Genomic DNA, 25609 nt, shown 5'->3' with positions numbered 1-25609 from the left:
TAAGGGGAAGAGTAGGCAGGAAGCAGATGATGAACGCAAAGGGACTGGTGGTCTGAGATGCGTTTGTTGTAATGCTGCATTTGTTTTAATGCAAGAAGTGTAGTAGGTAAGGCAGATGAACTTAGGGCTTGGATTAGTACCTGGGAGCATGATGTTATTGCTATTACTGAGACTTGGTTGAGGGAAGGGTATGATTGGCAACTAAATATCCCAGGATATCGATGCTTCAGGCGGGATAGAGAGGGAGGTAAATGGGGTGGAGGAGTTACATTACTGGTCAGAGAGGATATCACAGCTGCGCTGAAGGAGGGCACTATGGAGGACTTGAGCAGTGAGGCAATATGAGCAGAGCTCAGAAATAGGAAGGGTGCGGTAACAATGTTGGGGCTGTACTACAGACCTCCCAACAGCGAGCGTGAGATAGAGGTACAAATATGTAAGCAGATTATGGAAAGATGTAGGAGCAACAGGGTGGTGGTGATAGGAGATTTTAATTTTCCCAACATTGACTGGGATACACTTCGTGTCAGAGGTCTAGATGGAGCAGAATTTGTAAGGAGCATCCAGGAGGGTTTTCTAGAGCAGTATGTAAATAGTCCAACTCGGGAAGGGGCCATACTGGACCTGGTACTGGGGAATGAGCCCGGCCAGGTGGTTGAAGTTTCAGTCGGGGATTACTTTGGGAATAGTGATCACAATTCCATAAGTTTTAGAATACTCATGGACAAAGACGAGAGTGGTCCTAAAGGAAGAGTGCTAAATTGGGGGAAGGCCAACTATACTAAAATTCAGCAGGAGCCGGGAAATGTTGATTGGGAGCAGCTGTTTGAAGGCAAATCCACATTTGATATGTGGAAGGCTTTTAAAGAGAGGTTGATTAGAATGCAGGACAGGTCTGTCCCTGTGAAAGTGAGGGATAGAAATGGCAAGATTAGGGAACCATGGATGACAGGTGAAATTGTGAGACTAGCTAAGAGGAAAAAGGAAGCATTAATAAGATCTAGGCGACTCAAGACAGACGAAGCTTTGGAAGAATATCGGGAATGTAGGACCAATCTGAAATGAGGAATCAAGTGGGCTAAAAGGGGTCATGAAATATCTTTAGCAAACAGGGTTAAGGAAAATCCCAAAGCCTTTTATTCATATATAAGGAGCAAGAAGGTAACTAGAGAAAGGGTTGGCCCACTCAAGGACAAAGGAGGAAAGTTATGCATGGAGTCAGAGAAAATGGGTGAGATTCTTAACGAGTACTTTGCATCGGTATTCACCGAGGAGAGGGACATGACAGATGTTGAAGTTAGGGATAGATGTTTGATTACTCTAGGTCAAGTTGGCATAAGGAGGGAGGATGTGTTTGGTATTCTAAAAGGCATTAAGGTAGACAAGTCCCCAGGTCCGGATGGGATCTATCCCAGGTTACTGAGGGAAGTGAGAGAGGAAATGGGGTCTTAACAGATATCTTTGCAGCATCCTTGATCACGGGTGAGGTACCAGAGGTCTGGAGAATTGCTAATGTTGTCCCCTTGTTTAAGAAGGGTAGCAGGGATAATCCAGGTAATTATAGACCGGTGAGCCTGATGTCAGTGTTAGGGAAGCTGCTGGAGAAGATACTGAGGGATGGGATCTATTCCCATTTGGAAGAAAATGGGCTTATCAGTGATAGGCAACATGGTTTTGTGCAGGGAAGGTCATGTCTTACCAACTTAATAGAATTCTTTGAGGAAGTGACAAAGTTGATTGATGAGGGAAGGGCTGTCGAAGTCATATACATGGACTTCAGTAAGGCGTTTCATAAGGTTCCCCATGGTTGGCTGATGGAGAAAGTGAAGTCTCATGGGGTCCAGGGTGTACTAGCTAGATGGATAAAGAACTGGCTGGGCAACAGGAGACAGAGAGTAGTAGTGGAAGGAAGTTTCTCAAAATGGAGAACTGTGACCAGTGGTGTTCCACAGGGATCCATGCTGGGACCACTGTTGTTGTGATATACATAAATGATCTGGAGGAAGGTATAAGTGGTCTGATTAGCAAGTTTGCAGATGACACTAAGATTGGTGGAGTAGCAGTTAGTGAAGGGGACGGTCAGAGAATACAGCAGAATATAGATAGATAGATTGGAGAGTTGAGCGATGGAGTTCAATCCGGGCAAATGCGAGGTGATGCATTTTGGAAGATCCAATTCAAGAGCGAAATATACGGTAAATGAAAAAGCCCTGGGGAAAATTGATGTACAGAGAGATCTGGGTACCCTGAAGATGGCTGCGCAGGTCGATAGAGTGGGCAAGAAGGCATACAGCATGCTTTCCTTCATCGGAAGGGGTATTGAGTACAAGAGTTGGCAGGTCATATTACAGTTGTATAAGACTTTGGTTCTGCCACATTTGGGATACTGCGTACAGTTCCGGTCGTCACATTACCAAAAGGATGTGGATGCTTTGGAGAAGATGCAGAGGAGATTCACCAGGATGTTGCCTGGTATGGAGGGCGCTAGCTATGAAGAGAGGTTGAGTAGATTAGGATTATTTTCATTGGAAAGCCTGAGGTTGAGGGGGGACCTCATTGAGGTCTACAAAACCACGAGAGGTATAGACAGGGTGGATAGCAACAAACTTTTTCCCAGAGTGGGGGTCTCAATTACTAGGGGTCACGAGTTCAAGGTGAGAGAGGAAAGGTTTAAGGGAGATATGCGTGGAAAGTTCTTTACGCAGAGGGTGGTGGGTGCCTGGAACGCATCGCCGGCGGAGGCGGTGGAGGCGGGCACGATAGCGTCATTTAAGATGTATCTAGACAGATACATGAATGGGCAGGGAGCAGAGGGATACAGATCCTTAGAAAATAGGCGACAGTTTTAGATAGAGGATCTGGATCGGCGCAGGCTTGGAGGGCCGAAGGGCCTGTTCCTGTGCTAAAATTTTCTTTGTTCTTGTTCTTTGTTCTTTGACATGGGGAAGTTAGGGTCGGGACATGAGGGAGCTGGGGTCGGGACATGGGGGAGTTGGGGTCGGGACATGGGGGAGTTGGGGTCAGGACATGGGGGAGTTGGGGTTCTGACATGTCGGGGGCAGTGGGGAATCCTGTGTAGGTGGCGGTTGAGGACTACCATGGGGGGGTTGGGATGCTTGTTTGGGTGGGGGCAATAGGGGTGCCCTGGGGTTTGGGGATGTGGGGTGTGTCCTGTGCAGGATTTGGTCTGGGAGTTTTAAATAGTTATTCTTAGAAGTGCTTTTAAAAAAATTCCTAACTCTTTCAAACTAAAAACTGGCAGTACCACCTGACTAGCAATTTAAATCACTTCGTGGGATGGTTCCCAGCCCAGGGGAAGTTAACCCTTCTGGGCAATTGCCGGTTAAACCCTTAACATGGGAATTTCTGGAATGATTCCCTAGCACTGCTTTATGGTATCCCCCAAATCCAACACTGGGGAGCCTGGAAGTTATGGACCGCAGTAAAATGTATTAATGCAATGAGTATTTAGGATCTGGAATGTACTGCTTGAGCATGTGATGAAGTCAAATTTAATTCTGAATTTCAAAAGGGATTTAGATGAGCACTCTGTAGAGAGATAATTTCCCAGATTATGGTGAAAGGGTGGATTAGTGGGAGAACAGCTCTTGCTAAGGTCTGGCATGAACCGAATGGGCCAAATAGCTTCCTTTTGTGCTACAACTATTCGTTGACTCTCTACTGAAATAAACTTGTGTACATTTATGAACTGACTTGTCAAAACACATTTCGATAAATAGATCCAAACATTTAATTTACAGAATATGATTAGAAGTTATGTTCAATGTTGGAAATAGGATTCTGAAGCTAAGATATCCAGATGCCAAAAGGAACAAGGACATATAATTAGGACTGTGGTTGTGTAATTGAGGTATTCTTTTCACACTGCCATTGTGCTATGATCAAAGTTATGTTTAAGGATTTGCTTTCTATAATATAACTTCTGGCTGTTGTGCAGGCAAAAATAAGCCATTTCCACAATAACATATGATAGGTAATCATGCTGGCAAAACATTAAACTTGAACGCTGAATTTGTATTTATATAGTTCTTACTGCATTACTAAAACACTACAAAGCACTTCACACATAATTAGTTTGATTGAAGTGCAGTTAAAGTTCTCAGACATTTGTTGACAATATGCTTCCATCAAGGCAAAACAGCTAATGGCTGATTTAAGTTTTTTTTAGTGTGAGTTATGGGAGAAATTTTGACCAGGCCAACTCCCTACTCTGACTTTAATAGTACTGTAGGACCTTTAACACCACTTGAAAGACAGGTGGTATCTAAATTTGACATCTTGCCCAAAGAATGGCAACCCAGACAAGGAAGTACTTTCTCCATATTGCTTTGAAGTGTTGACTTAAATTAAGCACACAACTTCTCAAAGAGCTTGACTCAAGAATACAAAACCAACACTGATCCATTTTTGAGAAATAATATAAAATTGGTATTTCAAAACTTGCATGTATAGAGAAGATGGTGAGAAACTGTACCCACTCTGAAAGGATCAAGAACGAGTGGGTACAGATTTTAATGATTTGCAAAAGAGGCAAATGTGATGTCAAAAAAGACTTTTCACACAGCAAGTGGTTGCGCTGTCTGGAAGTGTGGTGGAGGCAGGTTCAATCGAGACATTCTAGAGGGCATTAGATGATTATTTGAAATAGAAACATATTCAGGGGAACAGGGAAAAGGGGAATGGCGCTAAATCATGATGCTTGTTTGGAGAGCCAGTATAGACACTATGGACCAAATGGCCTCCTTCTGTGCCCTAACAATTCTGTACTTTTGTAAATTTGTAACTTGATCTTAGATGATCAGGGGCTGGATTCTCTGCCCCACCGCACCACATTTCTCTTTCACCCCGCCGGCGGGATGCTCCATTACGCCGGTCAGTCAATGGGGTTTCCCATTGTGAGGCAGCCCCACGCCGTCAGGAAACCCCCGGACGTCCGGCAAAACGGAGCATCCCGCCGGCGGAGAATCCAGTCCCAGGTTTCTATTGCTATCATACAAACATTCCCTTTAAAATACTCTGATATCTAAACTGCAACTTAACACCCATTGTTTATACTTTATTCCTGTTCAGTCTTCTTTTATAATTGCATCTTTTAGCATAGTACACCAGGGGTATTATATATCCACTAAAGTTGGACCTCTGGCTTGGGTAGTTGGAAGAACTCATCAACACTCCACACAGATTAATGGGTTCTTGCAAGTCCTGAATGGTTGATTAGATGGAGCATTCCAAACATGTTAAGATGTGTTTGTTAGGTAATTTGTTCGGAATTTTTAAATGATTTTTAAAAAAAAATATCAGTAACATTTATTGCGTAACAGAAATAATTAAAAAGAATCTCCCGTTGACTGACATTTTATCAACTGAGTTATCAGGGCAGCACCGGTCGTAAGCACGTTTAATATCAGATTTGCCACATAAAGAAACACTATTGTTAATGATTAATTCATAGAATTTACAGTGCAGAAGGAGGCCATTCGGCCCATCGAGTCTGCACCGGCTCTTGGAAAGAGCACCCTACTTAAGCCCGCGCTTCCATCCACCCTATCCCCGTAACCCAGTAACCCCACCTAACGTTTTGGATACTAAGGGCAATTAATCATGGCCAATCCACCTGGCCTGCACATCTTTGGACTGTGGGAGGAAACCGGAGCACCGGAAGGAAACTCACGCAGACATGGGGAGAACGTGCAGACTCCGCACAGACAGTGACCCAAGCCGGGAATCACACCTGGGACCCTGGAGCTGTGAAGCAACTGTGCTAACCACGGTGCTCCTATGCTGCCCCCATTAATAAGCATTATTTCCTTTTCAAAATGTGATGCCTATAAATTTGTGTACATGGCTTGTTGGATTGAATGTGCAAATTTCAAAATATTTACTATGTAGGAGTCAAAATTGGAGTTGTACAATTAGTCTTTGCGCTACTTGACTTTATATTTCTAGGGTTGAGGGTAAACTTCACTTCTGGCTACTGCTGTGCTTGAGTAGTTTGTCTATGAAATACAAATAATTGGATAGATTTCCTATTAATGTACTGGATGGATTGCTTTAACCTCTAGGTTTTGGCAACCTTGATTTAAAAGCAGCTGGGACCATGGTGAAATTGATTTTCACCATGATTGAGCGGCACAAATGAGCATTAGGACTTGATCCAACATTCAGTCAACAACCAGTGTATAATAGTATTTAACATCTGCGCAAATACATTTTGGAGCTAGCCAAGAAACCTCCTGTTCCACTATTTCTACTTGTTATTCAATGCAATCTATGTTGGGAACAGCCCACCGCCTTAGCTCGAGTGTGTTTTACTTGTGAAACCTAACTGATGTTCTTTCATTAGAGACTCCATTATGGCTGATTTGACTGAAGTGAGTGCATGTTCCGTGGTTACTTCTGCTTAATGATGTGGATCTCTATCTCTTTACTCTTCTCTATCTGTTATTTAGCTCTAATTCAAATTATGTTTGCAGTGTCACCATGACACCCTCTTATTTCTTTTGTTAAACAATTGTGGAATTTTAAGTGGAGGCAAGTGGGTTGGTTTAATGGCTAGGAAGCTCCACTCCCTTGTTGGAACACTGCGCTGGCTGGATTGTCGGCATCCTTGATGTTGACCCAGTTCTCTCTTCCATCAGCCTCCTGATGGTATTAGTGCATGGCCTGATCAAGGGTTTGGAATACACAGTACTCACTTGAGTTTGGCCATCTGGATGAAAGTGCAGTTGCTCCTCACTTTTCTCTTTTTGATTTGATTTGATTTATTGTCACATGTACCGAAGTAGAGTGAAAAGTATTTTTCTGCGGCCGAGGGAACGTACACAGTACGTACATAGTAGACAAAAGAATAATCAACAGAGAACATCAACAAATAGTGATTGGTTACAGTGTGAAACAAGGGGCCAAACAAAGCAAACAAAGCAAATACCTGAGCAAGAGCAGCATAGGGCGCCGTGAATAGTGTTCTTACAGGGAACTGGTCAGTCTGAGGGGGAGTCGTTGAGGAGTCTTGTAGCTGTGGGGAAGAAGCTATTCCTATGTCTGGATGTGTGAGTCTTCAGACTTCTGTACCTTCTGCCTGATTTGAAGGGTCTGGACGAAGGCAATGCCTGGATGGGAGGGGTCTCTGATAATGCTGTCTGCCTTCCTGAGGCAGCGGGAGGTGTATACAGAATCAATGTGGGGGTGGCAAGCTTGTGTGATGCTTGTCGATTCACCTCACTCTCAGCACAGCTCTACTTCTACTCCTGCCCTGCGAGCTCCAGGGCTTTCTCCTCAAAAGGAGTCAGGATCCTCATCTTAGACATCCCATCGCCCGTCTTCTCTTGCTCACAGCAATTGTGGGCAAGCTGGTCCTGCAGGGATCCAAATGGTGATGATGTGAGCTGGTCGCCTGGGAGGTCAGATGTTGATGGTATATCTGGCATATGAGGTTAGGTGCTGGGGCCCTGCGAGATGGCAGCATGTGGGATCGAGGTGACATCCCGAGGAGTGTCGCTAAGCTGGAGTGCGGAGAGAAGTCCGGGAGCACTTACCCTGGCAGAACGGAGTAGGTCATTCATCATCTTGTGACATTGCAATCCCGCCCTCTGGTGCAAACAGCTGGCACTGACCGGAGCTACGACTGTTTCCCAGGTGGGATTCATCACCTTGCTGGAGGGCCTTATGCCAGCTTGAGGGCATATTTTACCTGTTTCTTCTCCATGGCACCCAGACTATGGGCGAGGGCGTCCTCCATGAATCAAGGAGCACTTTTCCCACTGCCATCCTCCTGGCTTGAATGAGAGCAAGTGTATGGAGCTGTTTAAATGCAGCATAGAGCCAATTTAATGCTTCATTGAAATGCTCAGATGACCCCTGGGGTGGGTGAATCTGATGCTTTGCACCTCAGGCACGACGTTATTTATATGACAAATTTTCCAAGTGCCTAAAAATTGTGGTCCAGGTGATGGGAATCCAGGGATGACGGGATCACTGATTTTCACGCTGAAAATGACACGTCATTTTTTTGAAAAATGTCACCTATTATTTTTTTAAAATCATTTTTCACTTTTTGTCTCCAAGTTAGCTAGTCACCTAAGGACAAAAGATTTAATGAGTTATTGCTGAATTAATTAGCAGTTAAGGTAATGTTTGGGAATTTTGCTGAGAAATAAGAATTTGAAGGAATTTTCAAAAACAAATCACGCAATTCAAATAATATAACCGATACAGAAATCCTGAATATTTGACCTGTTTGATATTTTTTGTATAATGTAATCACTTAAAGGCTGCACTGAGGTCACAATCTGAGATAATTTAGCCTTTATAAATATTATTGCAATTAAAAAGGTAGAAATTTCCTCTGTTCTCACTAATAAAAGAGAAAAGTAACAACAAAAGCAAAATATCCCAATGCAAGAAATAAAAATACAACAGGCTGGATTCTCTGCTGCCAATAGCGAGTTCCCAATGTGGCGGAGAATCCAGTGTCGGGCAGAAAACAGGCGACGATCCGTTTCTGATACTCCGGTCCCCCGCTGGCATCGAAGTTCATGTTTGCATCCTATTAACGGGCAGAGCACCACCTTCATCAGGTCCGCGTGATTCTCCAGTCCTCTGAGCCCGGAATTACATGGGCAAGAATTGGTGCAGATCTTGACAAACGCGGCCTGAGCGGTGTGGACCTCGCGGGACTCTTCAAGGGAGTTGCCTCCCAAAGTCCATCAGGGGGCCACCCTCCCTACCCGCGCCCACCACAATGTAAGACCTGCCCACCCCACCAGACTACTCCCACCAGAGACCCCCAACAAAGACCCCCTAATTAGACAAACCCCCACCAGAGACCCCCCCATAGGAGGTGCCCCTGATTGGAAGGCCCCCATAATAGAGATTCCAGCCTGGAAGCTAGAGAGCAGTCCAGATGGATGTAGTGAAAGAATTCACTGCTTTAAAATTCACCTGGGCAATATACCTGTTGGCTCAGGCAGAGGAAGCAGCAGCTGTCAATTCCTGGAAATAGAAATCCAGTCAGCCTGGTTTAAACCCCCCTCAGATCTCTCATCTGCAAGCCTGCAGAGGAAGCAGGGTAGCATAGTGATTAGCACTGTGGCTTCACAGCGCCAGGGTCCCAGGTTCAATTCCCTGCTGGGTCACTGTCTGTGTGGAGTGTGCACGTTCTCCCCGTGCCTGCGTGGGTTTCCTCCGGGTGCTCCGGTTTCCTCCCACAGTCCAAAGACGTGCAGATTAGGTCGATTGGCCATGATAACTTCCCCTTAGTGTTCAAAAAGGTTAGGAGGGGTTATTGGGTTAGTGAGATAAGGTGGAAGTGAGGGCTTAAGTGGGTCGGTGCAGACTCGATAGGCCGAATGGCCTCCTTCTGCACGGTATGTTCTATGTTCTTTCATTCATCTCTCTGTGAAATTGCCTTCACTAGGCTGTGGTTCCACATACACTCAGATGTCTGAATTGTTTTATTCATCTGCCTTCATGCTTGAGTGGCTTTGAAATAGTCAGCTCTGAAACTAACAGGAAGCACTTAACTGTCTTTGCTATGTTCCAGGAGCTGTCAATCAAAGTAAATGTTTATAAACATTGTGGTTAGTTTCACAGCTGACTACTTCAAAGCCACTCAAGCCTGAAGGTGCTCAGTTTTAATGCAAATCAGGTGCCATTCAGCTCCGGCGGGAGAACATCATTTCCCAATGGAGAATCCTACCCTACATGTTGTAAAACACTCAGCAGGTCAGGCAGCATCTGTGGAAAAAGAACAAAAGTTAATGGGTGGGATTCTGCATTGCGAGTCCACCCCACTAACCCTGCTAGCGAGAAAGGAGAATTTTAGTGCACCGCTTGCTGATGGCGGGATTCTCTACTTCCGCAGCTTACCAATGGGGTGTCCCATTGAAGCTGGGAAAGCCGCAAGTGAGGATGCGCTTATAGCAGGACCAGAGAATCCTGCTGCCAGCAAACAGCCTGGGAATCCTGCCCATCCTGCCCAATGTTTTAAGTTGATGACTTTTTGCCAGAACTGACGAGTAAGATATTAACATGAACAGCACATATTTTCATAATGAGCTTTTTCTCTCAGACCGGGTGTCATTAATTTGCATTAGATTTATTTGCAACTGTGTAATATAAGGCAGGTTTGATCATGTACGTCTTTAAAAAGATTGTTCTGCATTGAATCACCAAACGCAGTATTGCACCTCTCTTATGTCAGACTCTGATCATGTTTAAGGACAGGCCCAGACAAATTGCATCCATTGAGTGGCTAAGTAATGACAATATTGTCATGACAGTGTTTTTGTGCATGCCTGAGGAATTTAGGAGAACGGGGTGTGAATTCAAAAGCTGCTATCTCCGCTCCATGTGTAATGGAATACATCTTTGCATTTGACTTTCACTGAATATGCACACGGCCTATTGGTGGACAAATTATATACTAGTTAGAGCTACAGATTTGTCTGTTAAATTAGTTAAATTGGCATTTTGGAATCAATTGAGCTTTCCATTATTGCAATCGGCAGACTAATATTTCACAGCACAAAATGTGATCACTATTTAAATGCTCCACAAAATTTACTGTAACACTCTCACTTCTATTGGCTCAAAGGAATGGATGTTTCGCCTGGGTTGGTTAAATCAACACATGGGCGAATTTATTGCCCTCGCCAAGGTGGATTTGGAAGCAGGGGCGATATTTATTCAGGTGCGAGGGTGGGGACACTTGTGCTTTCCTGCCTCTGCCACAATTAAGTCTGCGACGGGAAGGCTTGTGGTCAGCCTTCGCATCCTGCTGCCAATTGAGGCTATCAAGCGGGAAATTAGTGCCCAAATAAGGGTCTCTTCCCAGCACTGCTGCTCTTCAACCAATTGTGGGAGAGGCAATCTCCATGCGGGAGGCTTGAAAGTGAAACCTTGTCAAGGTTGTTTGCCGGCTTCCAGGGGCATCCTTCATTGTCAGGAGCTTAGTGCCCAATAGGAAGGCACTAGCCCATTGAAAGCCATCCCCCTGCCCTTGCTGCCGACACTCATTCTGCCCTCACACCTGTAGCCTGGGTCTCTTGGAATACCTGGGCCTCTCCTCTGGATGCATTGCTGGCAGCAGTTACATCTTCGCCAGAGACACTGCCCACAATGCACAGCTGCCAGCAGCTCTCAGGCAACTGGATTTCTGCCCCCGGAGCCCTGAATCTTGGGGAAGGTCTACCGCTGTCCACATAAGTGCATGAGAGGCACCTTTTCCAAAGGAGATAATGCAAATCTCTCGCCAGCTGTTCAGCCAGTGGGTGAGACCTCGGTCGCCTACATCCATGATCACTGACTATACTGATTCAAGATAAATTAAATACAGAATTACCTTTATTACTGACATGATGGAGCTTGTATCACCACCAGAATTCACACAGCTTTGATATACAAGACCCCTGCGAGTATCAATTTTGATAATTATGCACTCTATTTAGCTACTATTGTGCAAGGAAATTATTTAGACTTTCTTGTAGCTTACAGAGCTGTACTTGGTTAAACCCTCAAACACTATTTTTAAAAAAAATTTAGAGTACCTAATTCATTTTTTCCAATTATGGGACAATTTAGCGTGGCCAATCCACCTACCCTGCACAGCTTGCATTGTGGGGACGAAACCCACGCAAACACAGGGAGAATGTGCAAACTCCACACGGACAGTGACCCAGAGCCAGGATCGAATCTGGGACCTCGGCGCCATGAGGCAGCAGAGCTAACCACTGCGCCACCGTGCTGCCCACCCTCAAACTCTATTAGGAAGAGTTTTGCTGCATTCGCACTGCTTCGTGTAGCAGTCTGATAAGAAACTAACAATTTATTTTCTGTTCTAATTCTATCATTGGCGATTTATTTAATTAGATGAAATAAACATATGAATTTAATTGAAATAATTATAGTTAAATTGCTCTTCCCTCTCTACAGTTTCAACACCTAAAGCAATTTTTCAGGTTTCATCCATAAAATGAAGAATTCAGGACATAGTACTGAAAATATGGGGGGGGCATTTTCTGCCAGCGTAAAATCTCACGAGACCGTGGGAACGAGAATCTCAGCGGCAAGATCTCGTTCTCTGATTTTCCTGACCCCTCGCAGTGGGAATGACGAAGTTCCCACCTCCATATGTTCGCCCTTCGTAGAGAATTCCCCTTTCCGACGTGAAGTCAGGTTGGGGGGATGGGTTTTGCCCCAGTGATTGTGGGTGGACATTTCCCAGTCCGTGTGGTGGGGGTGGGGTGAGGGTATTGTTTTAATGCAGATCGATCTCTGCTGAGCGGGCATTGCCAGCTTTATCAGGATCCACTCGCCAGCATGACGGTGAAAACCACACCCCTAGATCTTCTGTGCACGGAGTGCCAGAGAATCTGGAGAGAAAACTCAACTGTGCAGCTGGAGAGCTACATATCGGTTTTCTTGCCTCAGCCAGACTCAGTGAAAAATCCACCCATGTTGGCTGGTGATAAAAATGTCTTCTCAATGTTTTACAACTTCGCAGCTGCCAAATGTACGCACTTTGGCTTATGGTTCAAATGGCCAACTGGAGAATAGGTTAATGCCACTGTGTCCAAGATGGAGTCTCCATTTTGTTTCATTAGTGGATCTGCAGAAACACATGTAAATGCTGCTAATTGGGTGGCCGAGTGCTTACTAATTAAAATTTACAGTGACATTTCAGTTATCTGGATTCCAATTATCTACTGCTCTGAACATCTGCCAGATTTTTCACAATGGAAAATGTTGACTAAGCTGATGCTTCATTACACAGCCAGATAATGCAAAATTCTGACCTAAATTAACAGAGGAAAGATTACATTTCAATTTACAGTGTTTTCATTGTGTTCATTTTTCAACCTAGGCTATTGGTGTACCCTATGTGAAATATTAAAGCTGCTTTAATGCCAACTCTTAGTGCCCAAGTGCCATGCAGCTGGATGCAGGCTAATTAAAAATGTGCTGGGATTTGCATAAATTGGCTGCGAGTAACAATTATCTTTTGTGGATCTTTAGGGGTTCACAGAATTAGTGGATCCCATTAGTTTTATAAGCCGTCAGTTAGCTGCATTTTGAAAACTGAATCGTGTAGCTCTTGAACCATATAAAAGCTAGGATATTTTTGATTATCCACTGACTAAATCTGCTACGTTATAACAAGTGCTGCAATTTTGACTCCAAAACAAATTGAAATAATATACTATTTCAATAATAAACATTTTACCAAGGAATAATAAAGGATCAGGTCATTAAAGAGTCTTCCATTGGCATATTTATTTAATTAGCGTTTTCCCCCAATTCTTTTTGAACTCCGTTTAACCTTTTCACCTGAACAGCATCAATTGCTGGCTAATGGATGGCTCCACAGGTGCCAGTCACTCTCCGGAATATCGCTTCAATAGCCATATTTCCACACATGTCCACATTGTGAGTGGTAGCAAGCTATTTGATCATGGGATATGATACTTCAATTAGTGCCCAAGTCAGTTGAAGTATGAAGCTAGACACTAATACTTTTCTTGATAGTACATTTGTTCACAGAATGCAGCATTACACATGTCTGCTTCTTGCCTACTAACCAAGTGTCCTAGCAGTCTCTCTTTGTATGTGCTCTAAGTACTTAAAATATGCCCTTCACCTGTGTGTCTTAGCAATATTATTAACATACCATTAACATGATACAGTCAAAGCTGTTCTGTCCACAAGTGAAATCTGCACAAGTGTACTTTGAGCATTAGTCACTCAACAGTAACCATGATCAGAAGTTTTAGTCCATTTTCCCATCCCAACAATGGAGCTAGAGGCAATGACTGCAATCCCACTGACATCCTAGTTGAAATTTGTTAACTCAACAGACTAGGGATTGAACCTGAAATCTGTCTGGCCTCTGACTGACTTAAACAGCTGAGCCTCTTTCAATGTATGTGTCTATGTTGTACCAATATCCTGACCTCTAGATCTGCCTATTCTAGTCATTTTATATCCACTGCCTGAGCATAATCGAGATTAGTTATTCTGCAACATTCTTCACATTTTTAGAAAATTGTTTAATTCCAATGCACTTCTTTTAAGTAATTATGTATGAAAGATGATGGTTATCCAATTATGATTTTTTCTTTGCATCAGAGATTTAATTGAAGTTAATTTATGCATTTAGTTGATGCTTAACTATAGCCTATGTCAGTGGCAGTTAAGTTTAATGGTCATTGTTTTGTTAGTATACAGAGCAAGTTGGAGCATGCTCAAAGTGAACCATTTCAACAATTGTCTAATCATTCTGCATTGTTTTGCAGTTCTTTTTCCACAGCTATTATTCCTCATTCCCATTACTAACACAGCCATTCTGAATCATAAAATCAAGAAACCTGCCCATTTGTTTCATTCACTTACGGCAGTTCATAGGAAAGTACCAGCCACCCCGAACAGGCGCCGGAATGTGGCGACTAGGGGCTTTCACAGTAACTCCTACTTGTGACAATAAGCGATTTTCAATTTAATTTCATTTCATTTTCATTTCATTTCATTTTCATTCATTTCAAGTGCAGACACCAGGGAATGATTTTGGTTCTTCAGTTGCTAACTTTAGCAGTAAAATAATATGTACATGTCGAGAAGCTGTTTGAGTTGGCATTTTAATCAAATCTTTGCCTCATGAATTTGGATTTACAACAAAGCATAGCGAGAGAAAAGATTTGGTTCTTATTGCTGAGTTACATGATTGAAAACCTCATGAAGCACAAAATCGGCAAGTAAACCAATAGGTGCCAGCTGTACTTTTTCCAGAGTCTCACCCCAGGCTACAGATTTTTGAATGCTTTCATCAATGGTAAGCTTTATGTTTGAGAGAAAAATGCTTTGTTTCAGCTTGTCAGCTCGGTTGATGTTTGTGCCTGTGTAATCCTGGATGTCAGTGACTGGGAGTTGTTAATCCATTTTCTGAAAGTTTGAGGCCAGCTTCCCACTTGATGGATGCATCAGTCATTGCATCCTTTGGTACAATGGAAATCCTGATCAACACCTGATTTGAACTGAACAGGGATAGTCCTGAATTCAACTTTTATTGTTTTAAGGCTGTGTATTTAATAAGGGAGATGTAGGATTTACTTTTTGCACTCAATGAGCTGACTTTTGCCAGATTGCAGCAACAATCCTGCCTTGGCTGTTTGCAAGATCCAGGTCACATTTTACCTGTGTCAATTTGTTGCCATGGTGGCATAAGTCCCTTTAAAGGACGGCCACATGCTCCTGGAGCTGCCGGCCATTGGGAGGGTGGCAACTCAACAGTCTTAGCAACGCCACCGGAAGTGGTGGCCACTGCTGGGATTGCACCTTGAAGAAGAGGATTCCAAGCAGGGAGGTGGGGTCTCGGTATCATTCAGGGGACTAAATGAAAACAACCCAAACTCAAACACTATTTGCAGCTGTCCAAGACAAGATTATCCTCTCCACCAAGATAAAAATCTAACTACAATGTCCAGTTTCTGTACAGTGGATTTTTAGTTAATGAGAACTGATTAAGATCTACTCTATAGAATTGGGAAAAGTATTTTCTCTTAGAGATGAGGAGACATTTTCAATCCCTGAGGGTCGCTAGAGTGTGGAATTCTCTTTCCCAGAGAGCAGTGGAGGCTGGGCCAATGCGTTTGTTCAGGTTGTGTTAGATTTTTGATAATGGATCAAGGGTTATGCGGACGTGGTGGGAAGAGAGGCAATTGTAATTGACACCACAACCAGATCAGCCATGGTCTTAATGAAAGGCAGAGCAGATTCAAAGGGCCGAGTGGCCTACTCCTGCTCCTAATTCCTACATTTCTATAACTTGATCTTCTTTTCCCTGGTCCTTGTACAAATTGTTGAGAACCACTGTATTTCACACCATACAACAGAAGTAATCTTAAGTTGACAGAGAAATTTGATCTCCCAACCAAACATATTTATGGTGCTTGACTGAATTGCTGTCCATACGTGCCAATCAGTGATGAGGAGCTTCAGAACAGGAAAAGGAGAGTTGCATTTGAACCACGCTTGTACACCACCTCGCAGAACATTCACGATGGCATTGAAGGGCTAAATGCTGATTGAACCCCTACATCCTTTCTGATTGCTGCCTTATCTCCAATCTGTGTTTCCAAAGTGCGTGATGCTCCTGCCCTTTTTCCTCTGCTTGTCATCTCTCATTGCTGGGAAAGGGGGTCTGGAAAATTCCACCGTAATGTTAATATTTTAACCATGTACTTTTCACATTCTCTCTGTAAGTGAGTTAGAATTATGTTTCACTGTTCGAATTATTTGTAGACCTGTCCAAAACCAGGTGAGCAAGTATGTAAAAAGGTTTCAAATTGGATATTTCATGTGGACTTCCTGCTGCAACCCTACTTCCTTCACCACTCTGGAAAGACTCAGAGCTGAGAGGGCAGAGAGATTAATCTGCATATCAGTTTTTGCCTTTCCCCCCACTTGAATGCTGACTACTAATAGCCGAATGACGTTCGGTTGAGCGATTCACCTCTTACCTTTTCCTGCTCTCAATACTGGGAGCCCTGAACCTCAACCCGACACACTGGACAAAGTCAGGAACTTGCAACTGAGACAGGAACAAGAATCAAACCTGTCCGGAATTTGAGGAGTTGAAAAAGGTTTCAAAGAAAATAACACGTAAAATTACCTTGGAAAAGTTCCATCATTTTTTAAATTAGTCATAATTAGTCGCATTTTTCTCACTTGATAGCCTTCAGCGTTTAAATTGCAATGTAACCAAACATCCACCCTAACCATTTTGCTGTCTGTTGCTAGGACAAACTGCCAGTGTTGCTGCTAGGTCGCTCCACAGACCTGAGACCGGGCGAGTTTGTGGTTGCCATTGGAAGTCCATTTTCCCTACAAAACACAGTGACCACAGGAATAGTGAGCACAACTCAGCGAGGAGGGAAGGAGCTGGGACTACGAAACTCCGATATTGATTACATTCAGACAGATGCAATTATCAACGTAGGTTTGACACAGAGGCACTAGTTGTGAGTTAAGGTGTTGTTTTTTTACATAAACATTGCCATCGTCCATATTTTAATCTGAAAATTCTGATCTTTTCATAGTATGGAAACTCAGGGGGTCCACTGGTGAATTTGGTAAGAAGGCTTTTTTCTTTTTTCTGTGACAATAGCCTAATCATGAAGTTTCAATTATGTGCCTCTTTGGGTGCGGTTTTCCCACTGAGTTCTTCCTGGCGCCGATCGCATTGCACCGGGAACGACGTGGGAGAGGTCCAAAACGGGCTTTGCGCCAGGCTCAAAACTGCCCATGAGTCGCGCAACCCACGCCACCGGCACGGCACGATCTGCATCATGCCCTCACTGGGTGTGATGCAGATAATATTTAAATGATCCATTAGGCTGATCTAAATATGCGCACCTGGTTTGAGGCCTGCTCTCGGGAGTCACCGGAAAGGCCTCACCTGGACACCAATTAGTACCGGTGTGATGGCCACTCCGGGTGACTCTGAGGCCATTGTAGATCCCCAGGTGGTCTGTGATAGGACAGGGAACTGTCCCTGGAATCTGGGCTCATTGGCAGTGCCAACCTGGCATATTGGCACTGTCAGAGCTGGGCACGGGTGCCTGGTTGGCAGTGCCAGAGTGCTGGATGTTGGGTTGACACTGAGGCGGGCCAAGCCCATGAAAGGGGGAGTGAAAAGGGGTTATGGAGGGGCATCATGAAGGTTGGGTGGGGGGAGGGGGGTGGAGTCCTGATAGGGTGGTTGTCATGAAGGTTGGCGGGAGTCCTGAAAAGTGGGGGGGGGGGGCAATCGTACAGGGCCATCAGGGACCCCATAGCAGGGTATGTTCACTTGGTGGGATGGGGGTATGATGCCCACTAGGATGGATGGGTGTGGGGCAGGGTCACTCTCATGCCTAGGTGGTGGCAGGCACTCATGTTACCTTTCATTGATGCCGGGGAGCTTGCCCCTCGGAGGTCGAGGGTGTTGGCCATGTCTGCGGGGGGTGGCATTGTCAGTGGGTGGGGGGGGGGGGGGGACCATCCAGCTCCCTTAGTGATCTGGGTACCTTTTCAAACTGGCGCTCTGAGCTCTGAGGAGCCGTTCTGGCTGACGAGTTTAGTTTCCCACTGCAGAAGAAATTTCGAAGTGTGGGCTTGACCGGTGAGAAACTCCCCATAAAGATGACCAAGTGCGGGTGAAAACAGTTCCGGATCTCGCCCAAAAAACTGGCGGGAAACATCCTGCTAAACTCACCCAAAGTGACACTTAAGTCATTTTTGGGTGAATTGAGCCCTTTAACTCTAGTTTTACATTAATTTTATTCACAAGTAGCTTTGCTTAATAAGTACTGAGATTCCACATCAATGGCAGCGCCCCCTCTGCACAGCTACAGTTTGAGATTGAAGGGTCGGAGCTGTAAGGTCTTCTGAATGTTGTATGTGGATACTTGGTGCTGTGCTTTCTGGGTGCTCTCACTTTCAATGAATCTAACACCGAAGGAACGATCTGGCATACTACACCACATTTCTCACTTTGGATGAACTTTGTACAGATTTCTGTCAAATGCAACTTCCATTTAATCACCAAGAATTCTCTATTCTGACAAAATGACCAGGTAATTGCATTTTTGTTTTGTTTAGGACGGTGAGGTTGTTGGTGTCAACACTCTGAAGGTGACTGCTGGGATATCATTTGCAATTCCATCTGACAAAATTCGACAGTTTCTAGTTGAATCTCATGACCGACAAGCGAAAGGTATGCAGAGTATAGATTTCTCATTTTCTTTGTTTTAATAAATTGTATCAGGCCCCGCAGTGTAATTTTAAAATTGGAATTTAAGGTCGTTCTAGCCTTTAGTTGATCACGCCCTGGTACATTATGCTATGAAGTGGCGGACAAGTTCAGATTCACCATTAGGAGGATTCTCCTGAAAGGAAATTGGAAACAAGCCTCAGCATGGATTGGATTTGTTTATTGTCACGTGTACCAAGGTACAGTGAAAAGTATTTTTCTGCGAGCAGCTCAACATATCATTAAGTACATGGGAAGAAAAGAAAATACATAATAGGGCAACACAAGGTATACAATGTAACTACATAATCACCGGCATCGGATGAAGCATACAGGGTGTAGTGTTAATGAGGTCAGTCCATAAAAGGGTCATTTAGGAGTCTGGTAACAGCGGGGAAGAAGCTGTTTTTGAGTCTGTTTGTGCGTGTTCTCAGACTTCTGTATCTCCTGCCCGATGGAAGAAGTTGGAAGAGTGAGTAAGCCGGGTGGGAGGGATCTTTGATTATGCTGCCTGCTTTCCCCAGGCAGCGGGAGGTGTAAATGGAGTCAATGGATGGGAGGCAGGTTTGTGTGATGGACTGGGCGATGTTCACGACTCTCTGAAGTTTCTTGCGGTCCTGGACCGAGCAGTTGTCATACCAGGCTGTGATGCAGCCAGATAGGATGCTTTCTATGGATCATCTGTAAAAGTTGGTAAGGATTAATGTGGACATGCCGAATTTCCTTAGTTTCCTGAGGAAGTATAGGCGCTGTTGTGGTTTCTTGGTGGTAGCATCGACATGGGTGGACCAGGACAGATTTTTGGAGATGTGCACCCCTAGGCATTTGAAACTGCTAATCATCTCCATCTCGGCCCCGTTGATGCTGACAGAGGTGTATTCAGTATTTTGCTTCATGAAGTCAATGACCATCTCTTTAGTTTTGCTGGCATTGAGGGAGAGATTGTTGTCGCTGCACCACTCCACTAGGTTCTCTATCTCCCTCCTGTATTCTGACCTCATCGTTATTTGAGATCCGGCCCACTATGGTCGTATCGTCAGCAAACTTGTAGATGGAGTTGGAACCAAGTTTTGCCACGCAGTCGTGTGCGTACAGGGAATAGAATAGGGGGCTAAGTACACAGCCTTGTGGGGTGCCGGTGTTGAGGACTATTGTGGAGGAGGTGTTGTTGTTCATTCTTACTGATTGTGGTCTGTTGGTCAGAAAATCGAGGATCCAGTTGCAGAATGGGGAGCCAAGTTCTAGGTTTTGGAGCTTTGATATGAGCTTGGCTGGGATTATGGTGTTGAAGACAGAGCTGTAGTGAATAAATAGGAGTCTGATGTAGGAATCCTTGTTGTCGAGATGCTCTAGGGATGAGTGTAGGGCCAGGGAAATGCCGTCGGCTGTGGACCGGTTGCAGCGGTATGCGAATTGCAGTGGATAAAGGTGTTCTGGGAGTATGGAGGTGACGCGCTTCATGATCAGCCTCTCGAAGCACTTCATTACGACTGAAGTCAGGGCCACCGGACGGTAGTCATTGAGGCACGTTGCCTGGTTCTTCTTTAGCACCGGTATAATGGTGGTCTTCTTGAGGGAACCTCGGAGTGGAGTAGGGACAGGTTAACGAGGTCCGTGAATACCTCTGCCAGCTGGTCCGCGCAGGCTCTGAGTGCACAACCAGTGATCCCATCCGGGCCTGTCGCCTTCCGAGGGTTCACTTTCAGGAAGGCCAATCTGACTTCAGAAGCTGTGATGGTGGGTATGGGTGAGTTTTGGGCTACTGGGGCACTCGACAGTGGATTGTTGGTTACCTGCTCGAACCGAGCATAGAATGCATTGAGTTCATCGGGGAGGGGTGCGCTGCTGCCAGAGATACGGTTCGGCTTCGCTTTGTAGCCCGTTATGTTGTTTAGTCCTGGACTTCCGGGTGCGGCTATGCAGAGCCATGTCGCATATTCGGCAGCTCCCGCTTGGAACGGACTTTTGGGCTCTTTTACAGGGCCCCCACGGCATTTGTTTGACATTTCCCGGTGTGGGAAGAAGGCTGCAGCATTCCCCTGACACTGTCCCCCAGGAGTGTTGTGTCTTTTGGCTACCAGACCCGGCAGAAACAGTGAAAGATTTGGCTTGAGCTGCAGCAGTAGACGAGGGCCTCTTCCAGCATGCAGACGGGGGAAGGGCAAGCTTAAAGCTGCAATCTGGCTTGACTCTATCAAAGGTGAATTCTAGCAGCAGAGGGAACAACTGTGAAAAGATCTACCAGGGCCATTGAAGAAGCAGGGACGAGGCTTCTGGTGGCGGCCATGGAGGAGTAGGTCACGCATTCGGCAGCTCCCGTCTGGAGCCGACTCTCAGACCTTTTTCAGGAGTTTCCATAGACTTTTTGGGGCAGACTGGTGAAGCAAACACTGCCAACTTCTATGGAACGGACCTGAAACGGACCAGAAGTGTAACGGCCAAAGGAGCGGCACTGGAGCAACGGGAGAAGCGAGGGAAAGAAAACAAAATGGCGGCGGCCAGGGACAAAGGGGAGCTGCAGGAGTTCATCAAGCGCTGCTTCGAGGAGCAGCGCGAGGAGATGCGCAAAGAGATGTTGGCGCCTATGCTTTCGGCAATTGAAGGACTCGGGATCATGCAGAAGGCCCACGAAGCTAAGATCCAGGAGGTACAGAAAAGAGTCAGTCAGAAGGAGGACGAGCTCGTGGGCCTGGCGGTGAGAGTGGAGCAGAACGAGGCACTACACAAGAGGTGGGCGGGAAGACTCGAAGACCTGGAGAACAGGTCGAGGAGAAAGAATCTGCGAATCCTGGGTCTCCCTGAGGGAGTGGAGGGGGCTGATGCCGGGGCATACGCGAGCACGATGCTCGAGGCGATGATGGGCACGAAGGCCCCTTCGAGGCCGCTGGAGTTGGATGGGGCACATCGGGTGCTGGCGAAGAAGCCCCAGGCAATTGAGCCGGCAAGGGCGATGGTGGTGAGGTTCCACCGGTTCACGGACAGAGAGTGGGTCCTGAGATGGGCCAAGAAGGAGCGGAGCAGTAAGTGGGACAATGCAGAGATCCGAATATTCCCGGACTGGAGCACGGAGGTTGCAAAGTGGAGACCGGGTTTCAACCGGGCTAAAGCGGCGTTGTACCGGAAAGAAGTGAAATTCGGAATGCTGCAGCCAGCGCGACTGTGGGTCACATACAAGGGCCAACACTATTACTTCTAAACGCCTGAAGAGGCGTGGACCTTTGTACAAGCCGAAAAGTTGGACTCTAACTGAGGGTTTGTGAGGGTGGGGGGGATGTTTTGGGGTTTGATGTGTGATGGTTGTTGTATATAGGGGGTCAATCACGCGCAGGAAATGTTACATGGACTGGGGGAGAGAGACAGGAGCTGCGCCAGAGGGGGCGGAGTGGGCTTTGGAAGGCGCGGGGTTTTTACCCGCGCGCGGGAAGAAAGGCGGGAAGGGGAACGAAGGGATGCATATGGATTGGGAGACTCCCACGCGGGGAGGTCAATGGGACGGCGGGGGAAGCCGGGGTCAGCAGGCGTCAGCTGACTTACGGGAGAGGAAGGGGGGGGGGGGGAAAGGGTTGCTGCTGCACTGGCCGAAAGGGAATGGGACACAGAAGAGGTGGTGGGGACGGGGGTCCCCCCTCTGGGGGACTGGAGGGTGAGGGAGGCGTGGACAGGGGACTGGCCCAGAAAAGGAGATGGCTAGTCGGCGGGGCGTGGGGGGGGTGAGGACCCCTCCAATCCGGCTGATAACGTGGAATGTGACGGGCCTGAATGGGCCGGTGAAGAGGGCTCGAGTGTTCGCGCATTTAAAGGGACTGAAGGCGGACGTGGCCATGCTCCAAGAGACACATCTGAAGGTGGCGGACCAGGTCAGGTTAAGAAAGGGATGGGTAGGACAGGTATTCCACTCGGGACTGGACGCGAAGAATAGAGGGATGGCAATATTGGTGGGAAAGCGGGTGTCATTTGAGGCCAAAACTATTGTAGCGGACAATGGAGGGCGATATGTAATGGTGAGTGGTAGGCTGCAAGGGACGTGGGTGGTGTTGGTAAACGTATACGCCCCGAACTGGGATGATGCAGGATTCATGAAGCGCATGTTGGGGCGCATTCCGGACCTGGAGATAGGAGGCCTGATAATGGGAGGGGACTTCAATAGAGTGTTGGATCCAGCACTGGACCGCTCCAAATCAAGGACTGGAAAGAGGCCGGTGGCGGCCAAGGTACTTAGGAGGTTCATGGATCAGATGGGGGGAGTGGACCAATGGCGGTTTGCAAGGCCGCAGGCCAGGGAATTTCCTTTCTTCTCCCATGTACACAAAGCCTTCTCCCAGATAAATTTCTTTGTTCTGGGTAGGGCGCTCATCCCGAGGGTGGAGGGGACGGAGTATTCGGCTATAGCCGTTTTGGACCATGCCCCGCAATGGGTGGAACTGGAGCTGGGAGAGGAGAGGGATCAACGCCCGTTGTGGCGGCTGGATGTGGGACTGCTGGCGGATGAGGTGGTGTGTGGGAAGGTGAGGGGGTGTATCGAAAGGTACTTGGAGGCCAACGACAATGGGGAGGTGCGGGTAGGGGTGGTATGGGAGGCGTTGAAGGCGGTGATCAGGGGAGAGCTAATTTCCATTAGGGCTCATAGGTAGAAGACAGAGAGTATGGAAAGGGAGAGGTTAGGGAGATTTTGAGAGTGGACAGGAGATACGCAGAGGCCCCGGAGGAAAGATTACTTGGGGAAAGACGACGGCTCCAGACGGAGTTTGACCTGTTGACCACAGGGAAGGCGGAGGCACAGTGGAGGAAAGCGCAGGGGGCGACCTACGAGTATGGGGAAAAGGCTAGTCGGGTGCTGGCACACCAGCTCCGTAAGAGAATGGCAGCGAGGGAAATAGGGGGAGTCAAAGATGGAAGGAGAGCCACGGTTCGGAGTGCAACGAAAATAATCGAGGTATTCAAGGCCTTTTATGAAGAGCTGTACAGATCCCAACCCCCAGCGGGGGAAGAGGGGATGAGACGATTCCTAGATCAGCTGAGATTCCCGAGGGTGGAGGAGCAAGAGGTGGCTGGTTTGGGGGCACCAATTGGGTTGGAGGAGCTGAGCAAGGGTTTGGGGAGCATGCAGGCGGGGAAGGCCCCGGGACCGGACGGATTCCCGGTGGAGTTCTACAGGAAGTACGCAGACCTGTTGGCCCCGCTACTGGTGAGGACCTTTAATGAGGCAAGAGAGGAGGGGACCCTGCCCCCGACAATGTCGGAAGCGACAATTTCTTTGATCCTAAAGCGGGACAAGGACCCACTGCAATGTGGATCGTACACGCCGATCTCGCTCCTCAATGTGGATGCAAAGTTGCTGGCAAAAGTGCTGGCCACGAGGATCGAGGACTGTGTCCCGGGGGTAATCCACGAGGACCAGACGGGATTTGTAAAGGGCAGGCAACTAAACACCAATGTGCGGCGGCTCTTAAATGTGATAATGATGCCATCGGAGGAGGGAGAGGCGGAGATAGTGGCAGCTATGGACGCGGAGAAGGCCTTTGACCGAGTAGAGTGGGAGTACCTCTGGGAGGGGCTGCGTAGGTTTGGGTTCGGGGTAGGGTTTATCAATTGGGTTAAGCTCCTTTACAGAGCCCCGATGGCGAGTGTAGTGACGAACCGGTGGAGGTCGGAGTACTTTCGACTGTACTGAGGGATGAGGCAGGGGTGCCCCCTGTCCCCCCTTTTGTTCGCATTGGCGATCGAACCATTGGCCATGTCATTGAGGGAGTCTAATAAATGGAGGGGGGTGGTCAGAGGGGAGAAGAGCATCGGGTGTCGCTATATGCGGATGACCTGTTGCTGTACGTGGCGGATCCAATGGAGGGGATGGTGGAAGTCATGCAGACTCTAAGGGAGTTTGGGGAGTTTTCGGGCTATAAGCTCAATGTAGGGAAGAGTGAGCTCTTTGTATTACAGGCGGGGGACCAAGGAAGAGGGATAGGGGACCTACCGCTGAGGAGGGCGGAGGGGAGCTTTCGATATCTGGGGATCCAGATAGCCAGGAGTTGGGGGACCCTACATAAACTGAATCTGACGAGGTTGGTGGAGCAAATGGAGGAGGATTTCAAAAGATGGGACATGTTACCGCTCTCGCTGGCGGGTAGAGTACAGTCGGTCAAAATGGTGGTCCTTCTGAGGTTTCTGTGTGTGTTTCAGTGCCTTCCCATCGTGATCACTAAGGCCTTTTTTAAGAGAGTAGGCAGGAGTATTATGGGGTTTGTGTGGGCGAATAAGACCCCGAGAGTAAGGAGAGGGTTCCTGGAACGCAGTAGGGACCGAGGAGGGTTGGCGCTACCAAACCTGGGGAGCTACTACTGGGCAGCAAATGTGGCGATGATCTGCAAGTGGGTTATGGAGGGAGAGGGGGCGGCATGGAAGAGAATGGAGATGGCGTCCTGTAAAGGAACGAGCCTGGGGGCGTTGGTGACGGCACCGCTGCCGCTCTTGCCGACAAAGTATACCACGAGCCCGGTGGTGGCGGTAACGCTAAGGATCTGGGGCCAGTGGAGACGGCACCGGGGTGCAATGGGAGCATCGGTGTGGTCCCCGATCAGGGGTAACCACCGGTTTGTCCCGGGGAAGATGGACGGGGGGTTCCAGAGCTGGCATCGGGCGGGGATTGGAAGAATGGGGGACCTGTTCATCGACGGGACGTTTGCGAGCCTAGGGGCACTGGAGGAGAAGTTTGAGTTACCCCCGGGAAATGCCTTTAGATATATGCAGGTGAGGGCTTCTGTGAGGCGACAGGTGAGGGAATTCCCGTTGCTCCCGGCACGAGAAGTT

At 47.0% G+C, this 25609-nt stretch overlaps 1 protein-coding gene across 1 annotated transcript in view; it reads left to right on the top strand.

Annotated features, from left to right (window-relative positions):
- Positions 1 to 25609, top strand: part of htra1b (HtrA serine peptidase 1b) — a 73477-nt gene that overhangs the window by 32577 nt on the left and 15291 nt on the right. Inside the window, exons 4-6 of the mRNA XM_072479294.1 lie at positions 16813 to 17007; positions 17112 to 17144; positions 18655 to 18769. Of these exons, the coding sequence (XP_072335395.1) occupies positions 16813 to 17007; positions 17112 to 17144; positions 18655 to 18769 (343 nt within the window). The remainder of the gene's footprint in view (positions 1 to 16812; positions 17008 to 17111; positions 17145 to 18654; positions 18770 to 25609) is intronic.

Source organism: Scyliorhinus torazame, chromosome 16, assembly GCF_047496885.1.
Source record: "Scyliorhinus torazame isolate Kashiwa2021f chromosome 16, sScyTor2.1, whole genome shotgun sequence".
Lineage (NCBI taxonomy): Eukaryota > Metazoa > Chordata > Chondrichthyes > Carcharhiniformes > Scyliorhinidae > Scyliorhinus > Scyliorhinus torazame.
Note: the sequence above shows the minus strand (reverse complement) of the source record. Positions and strands in the feature narration are given on the sequence as shown.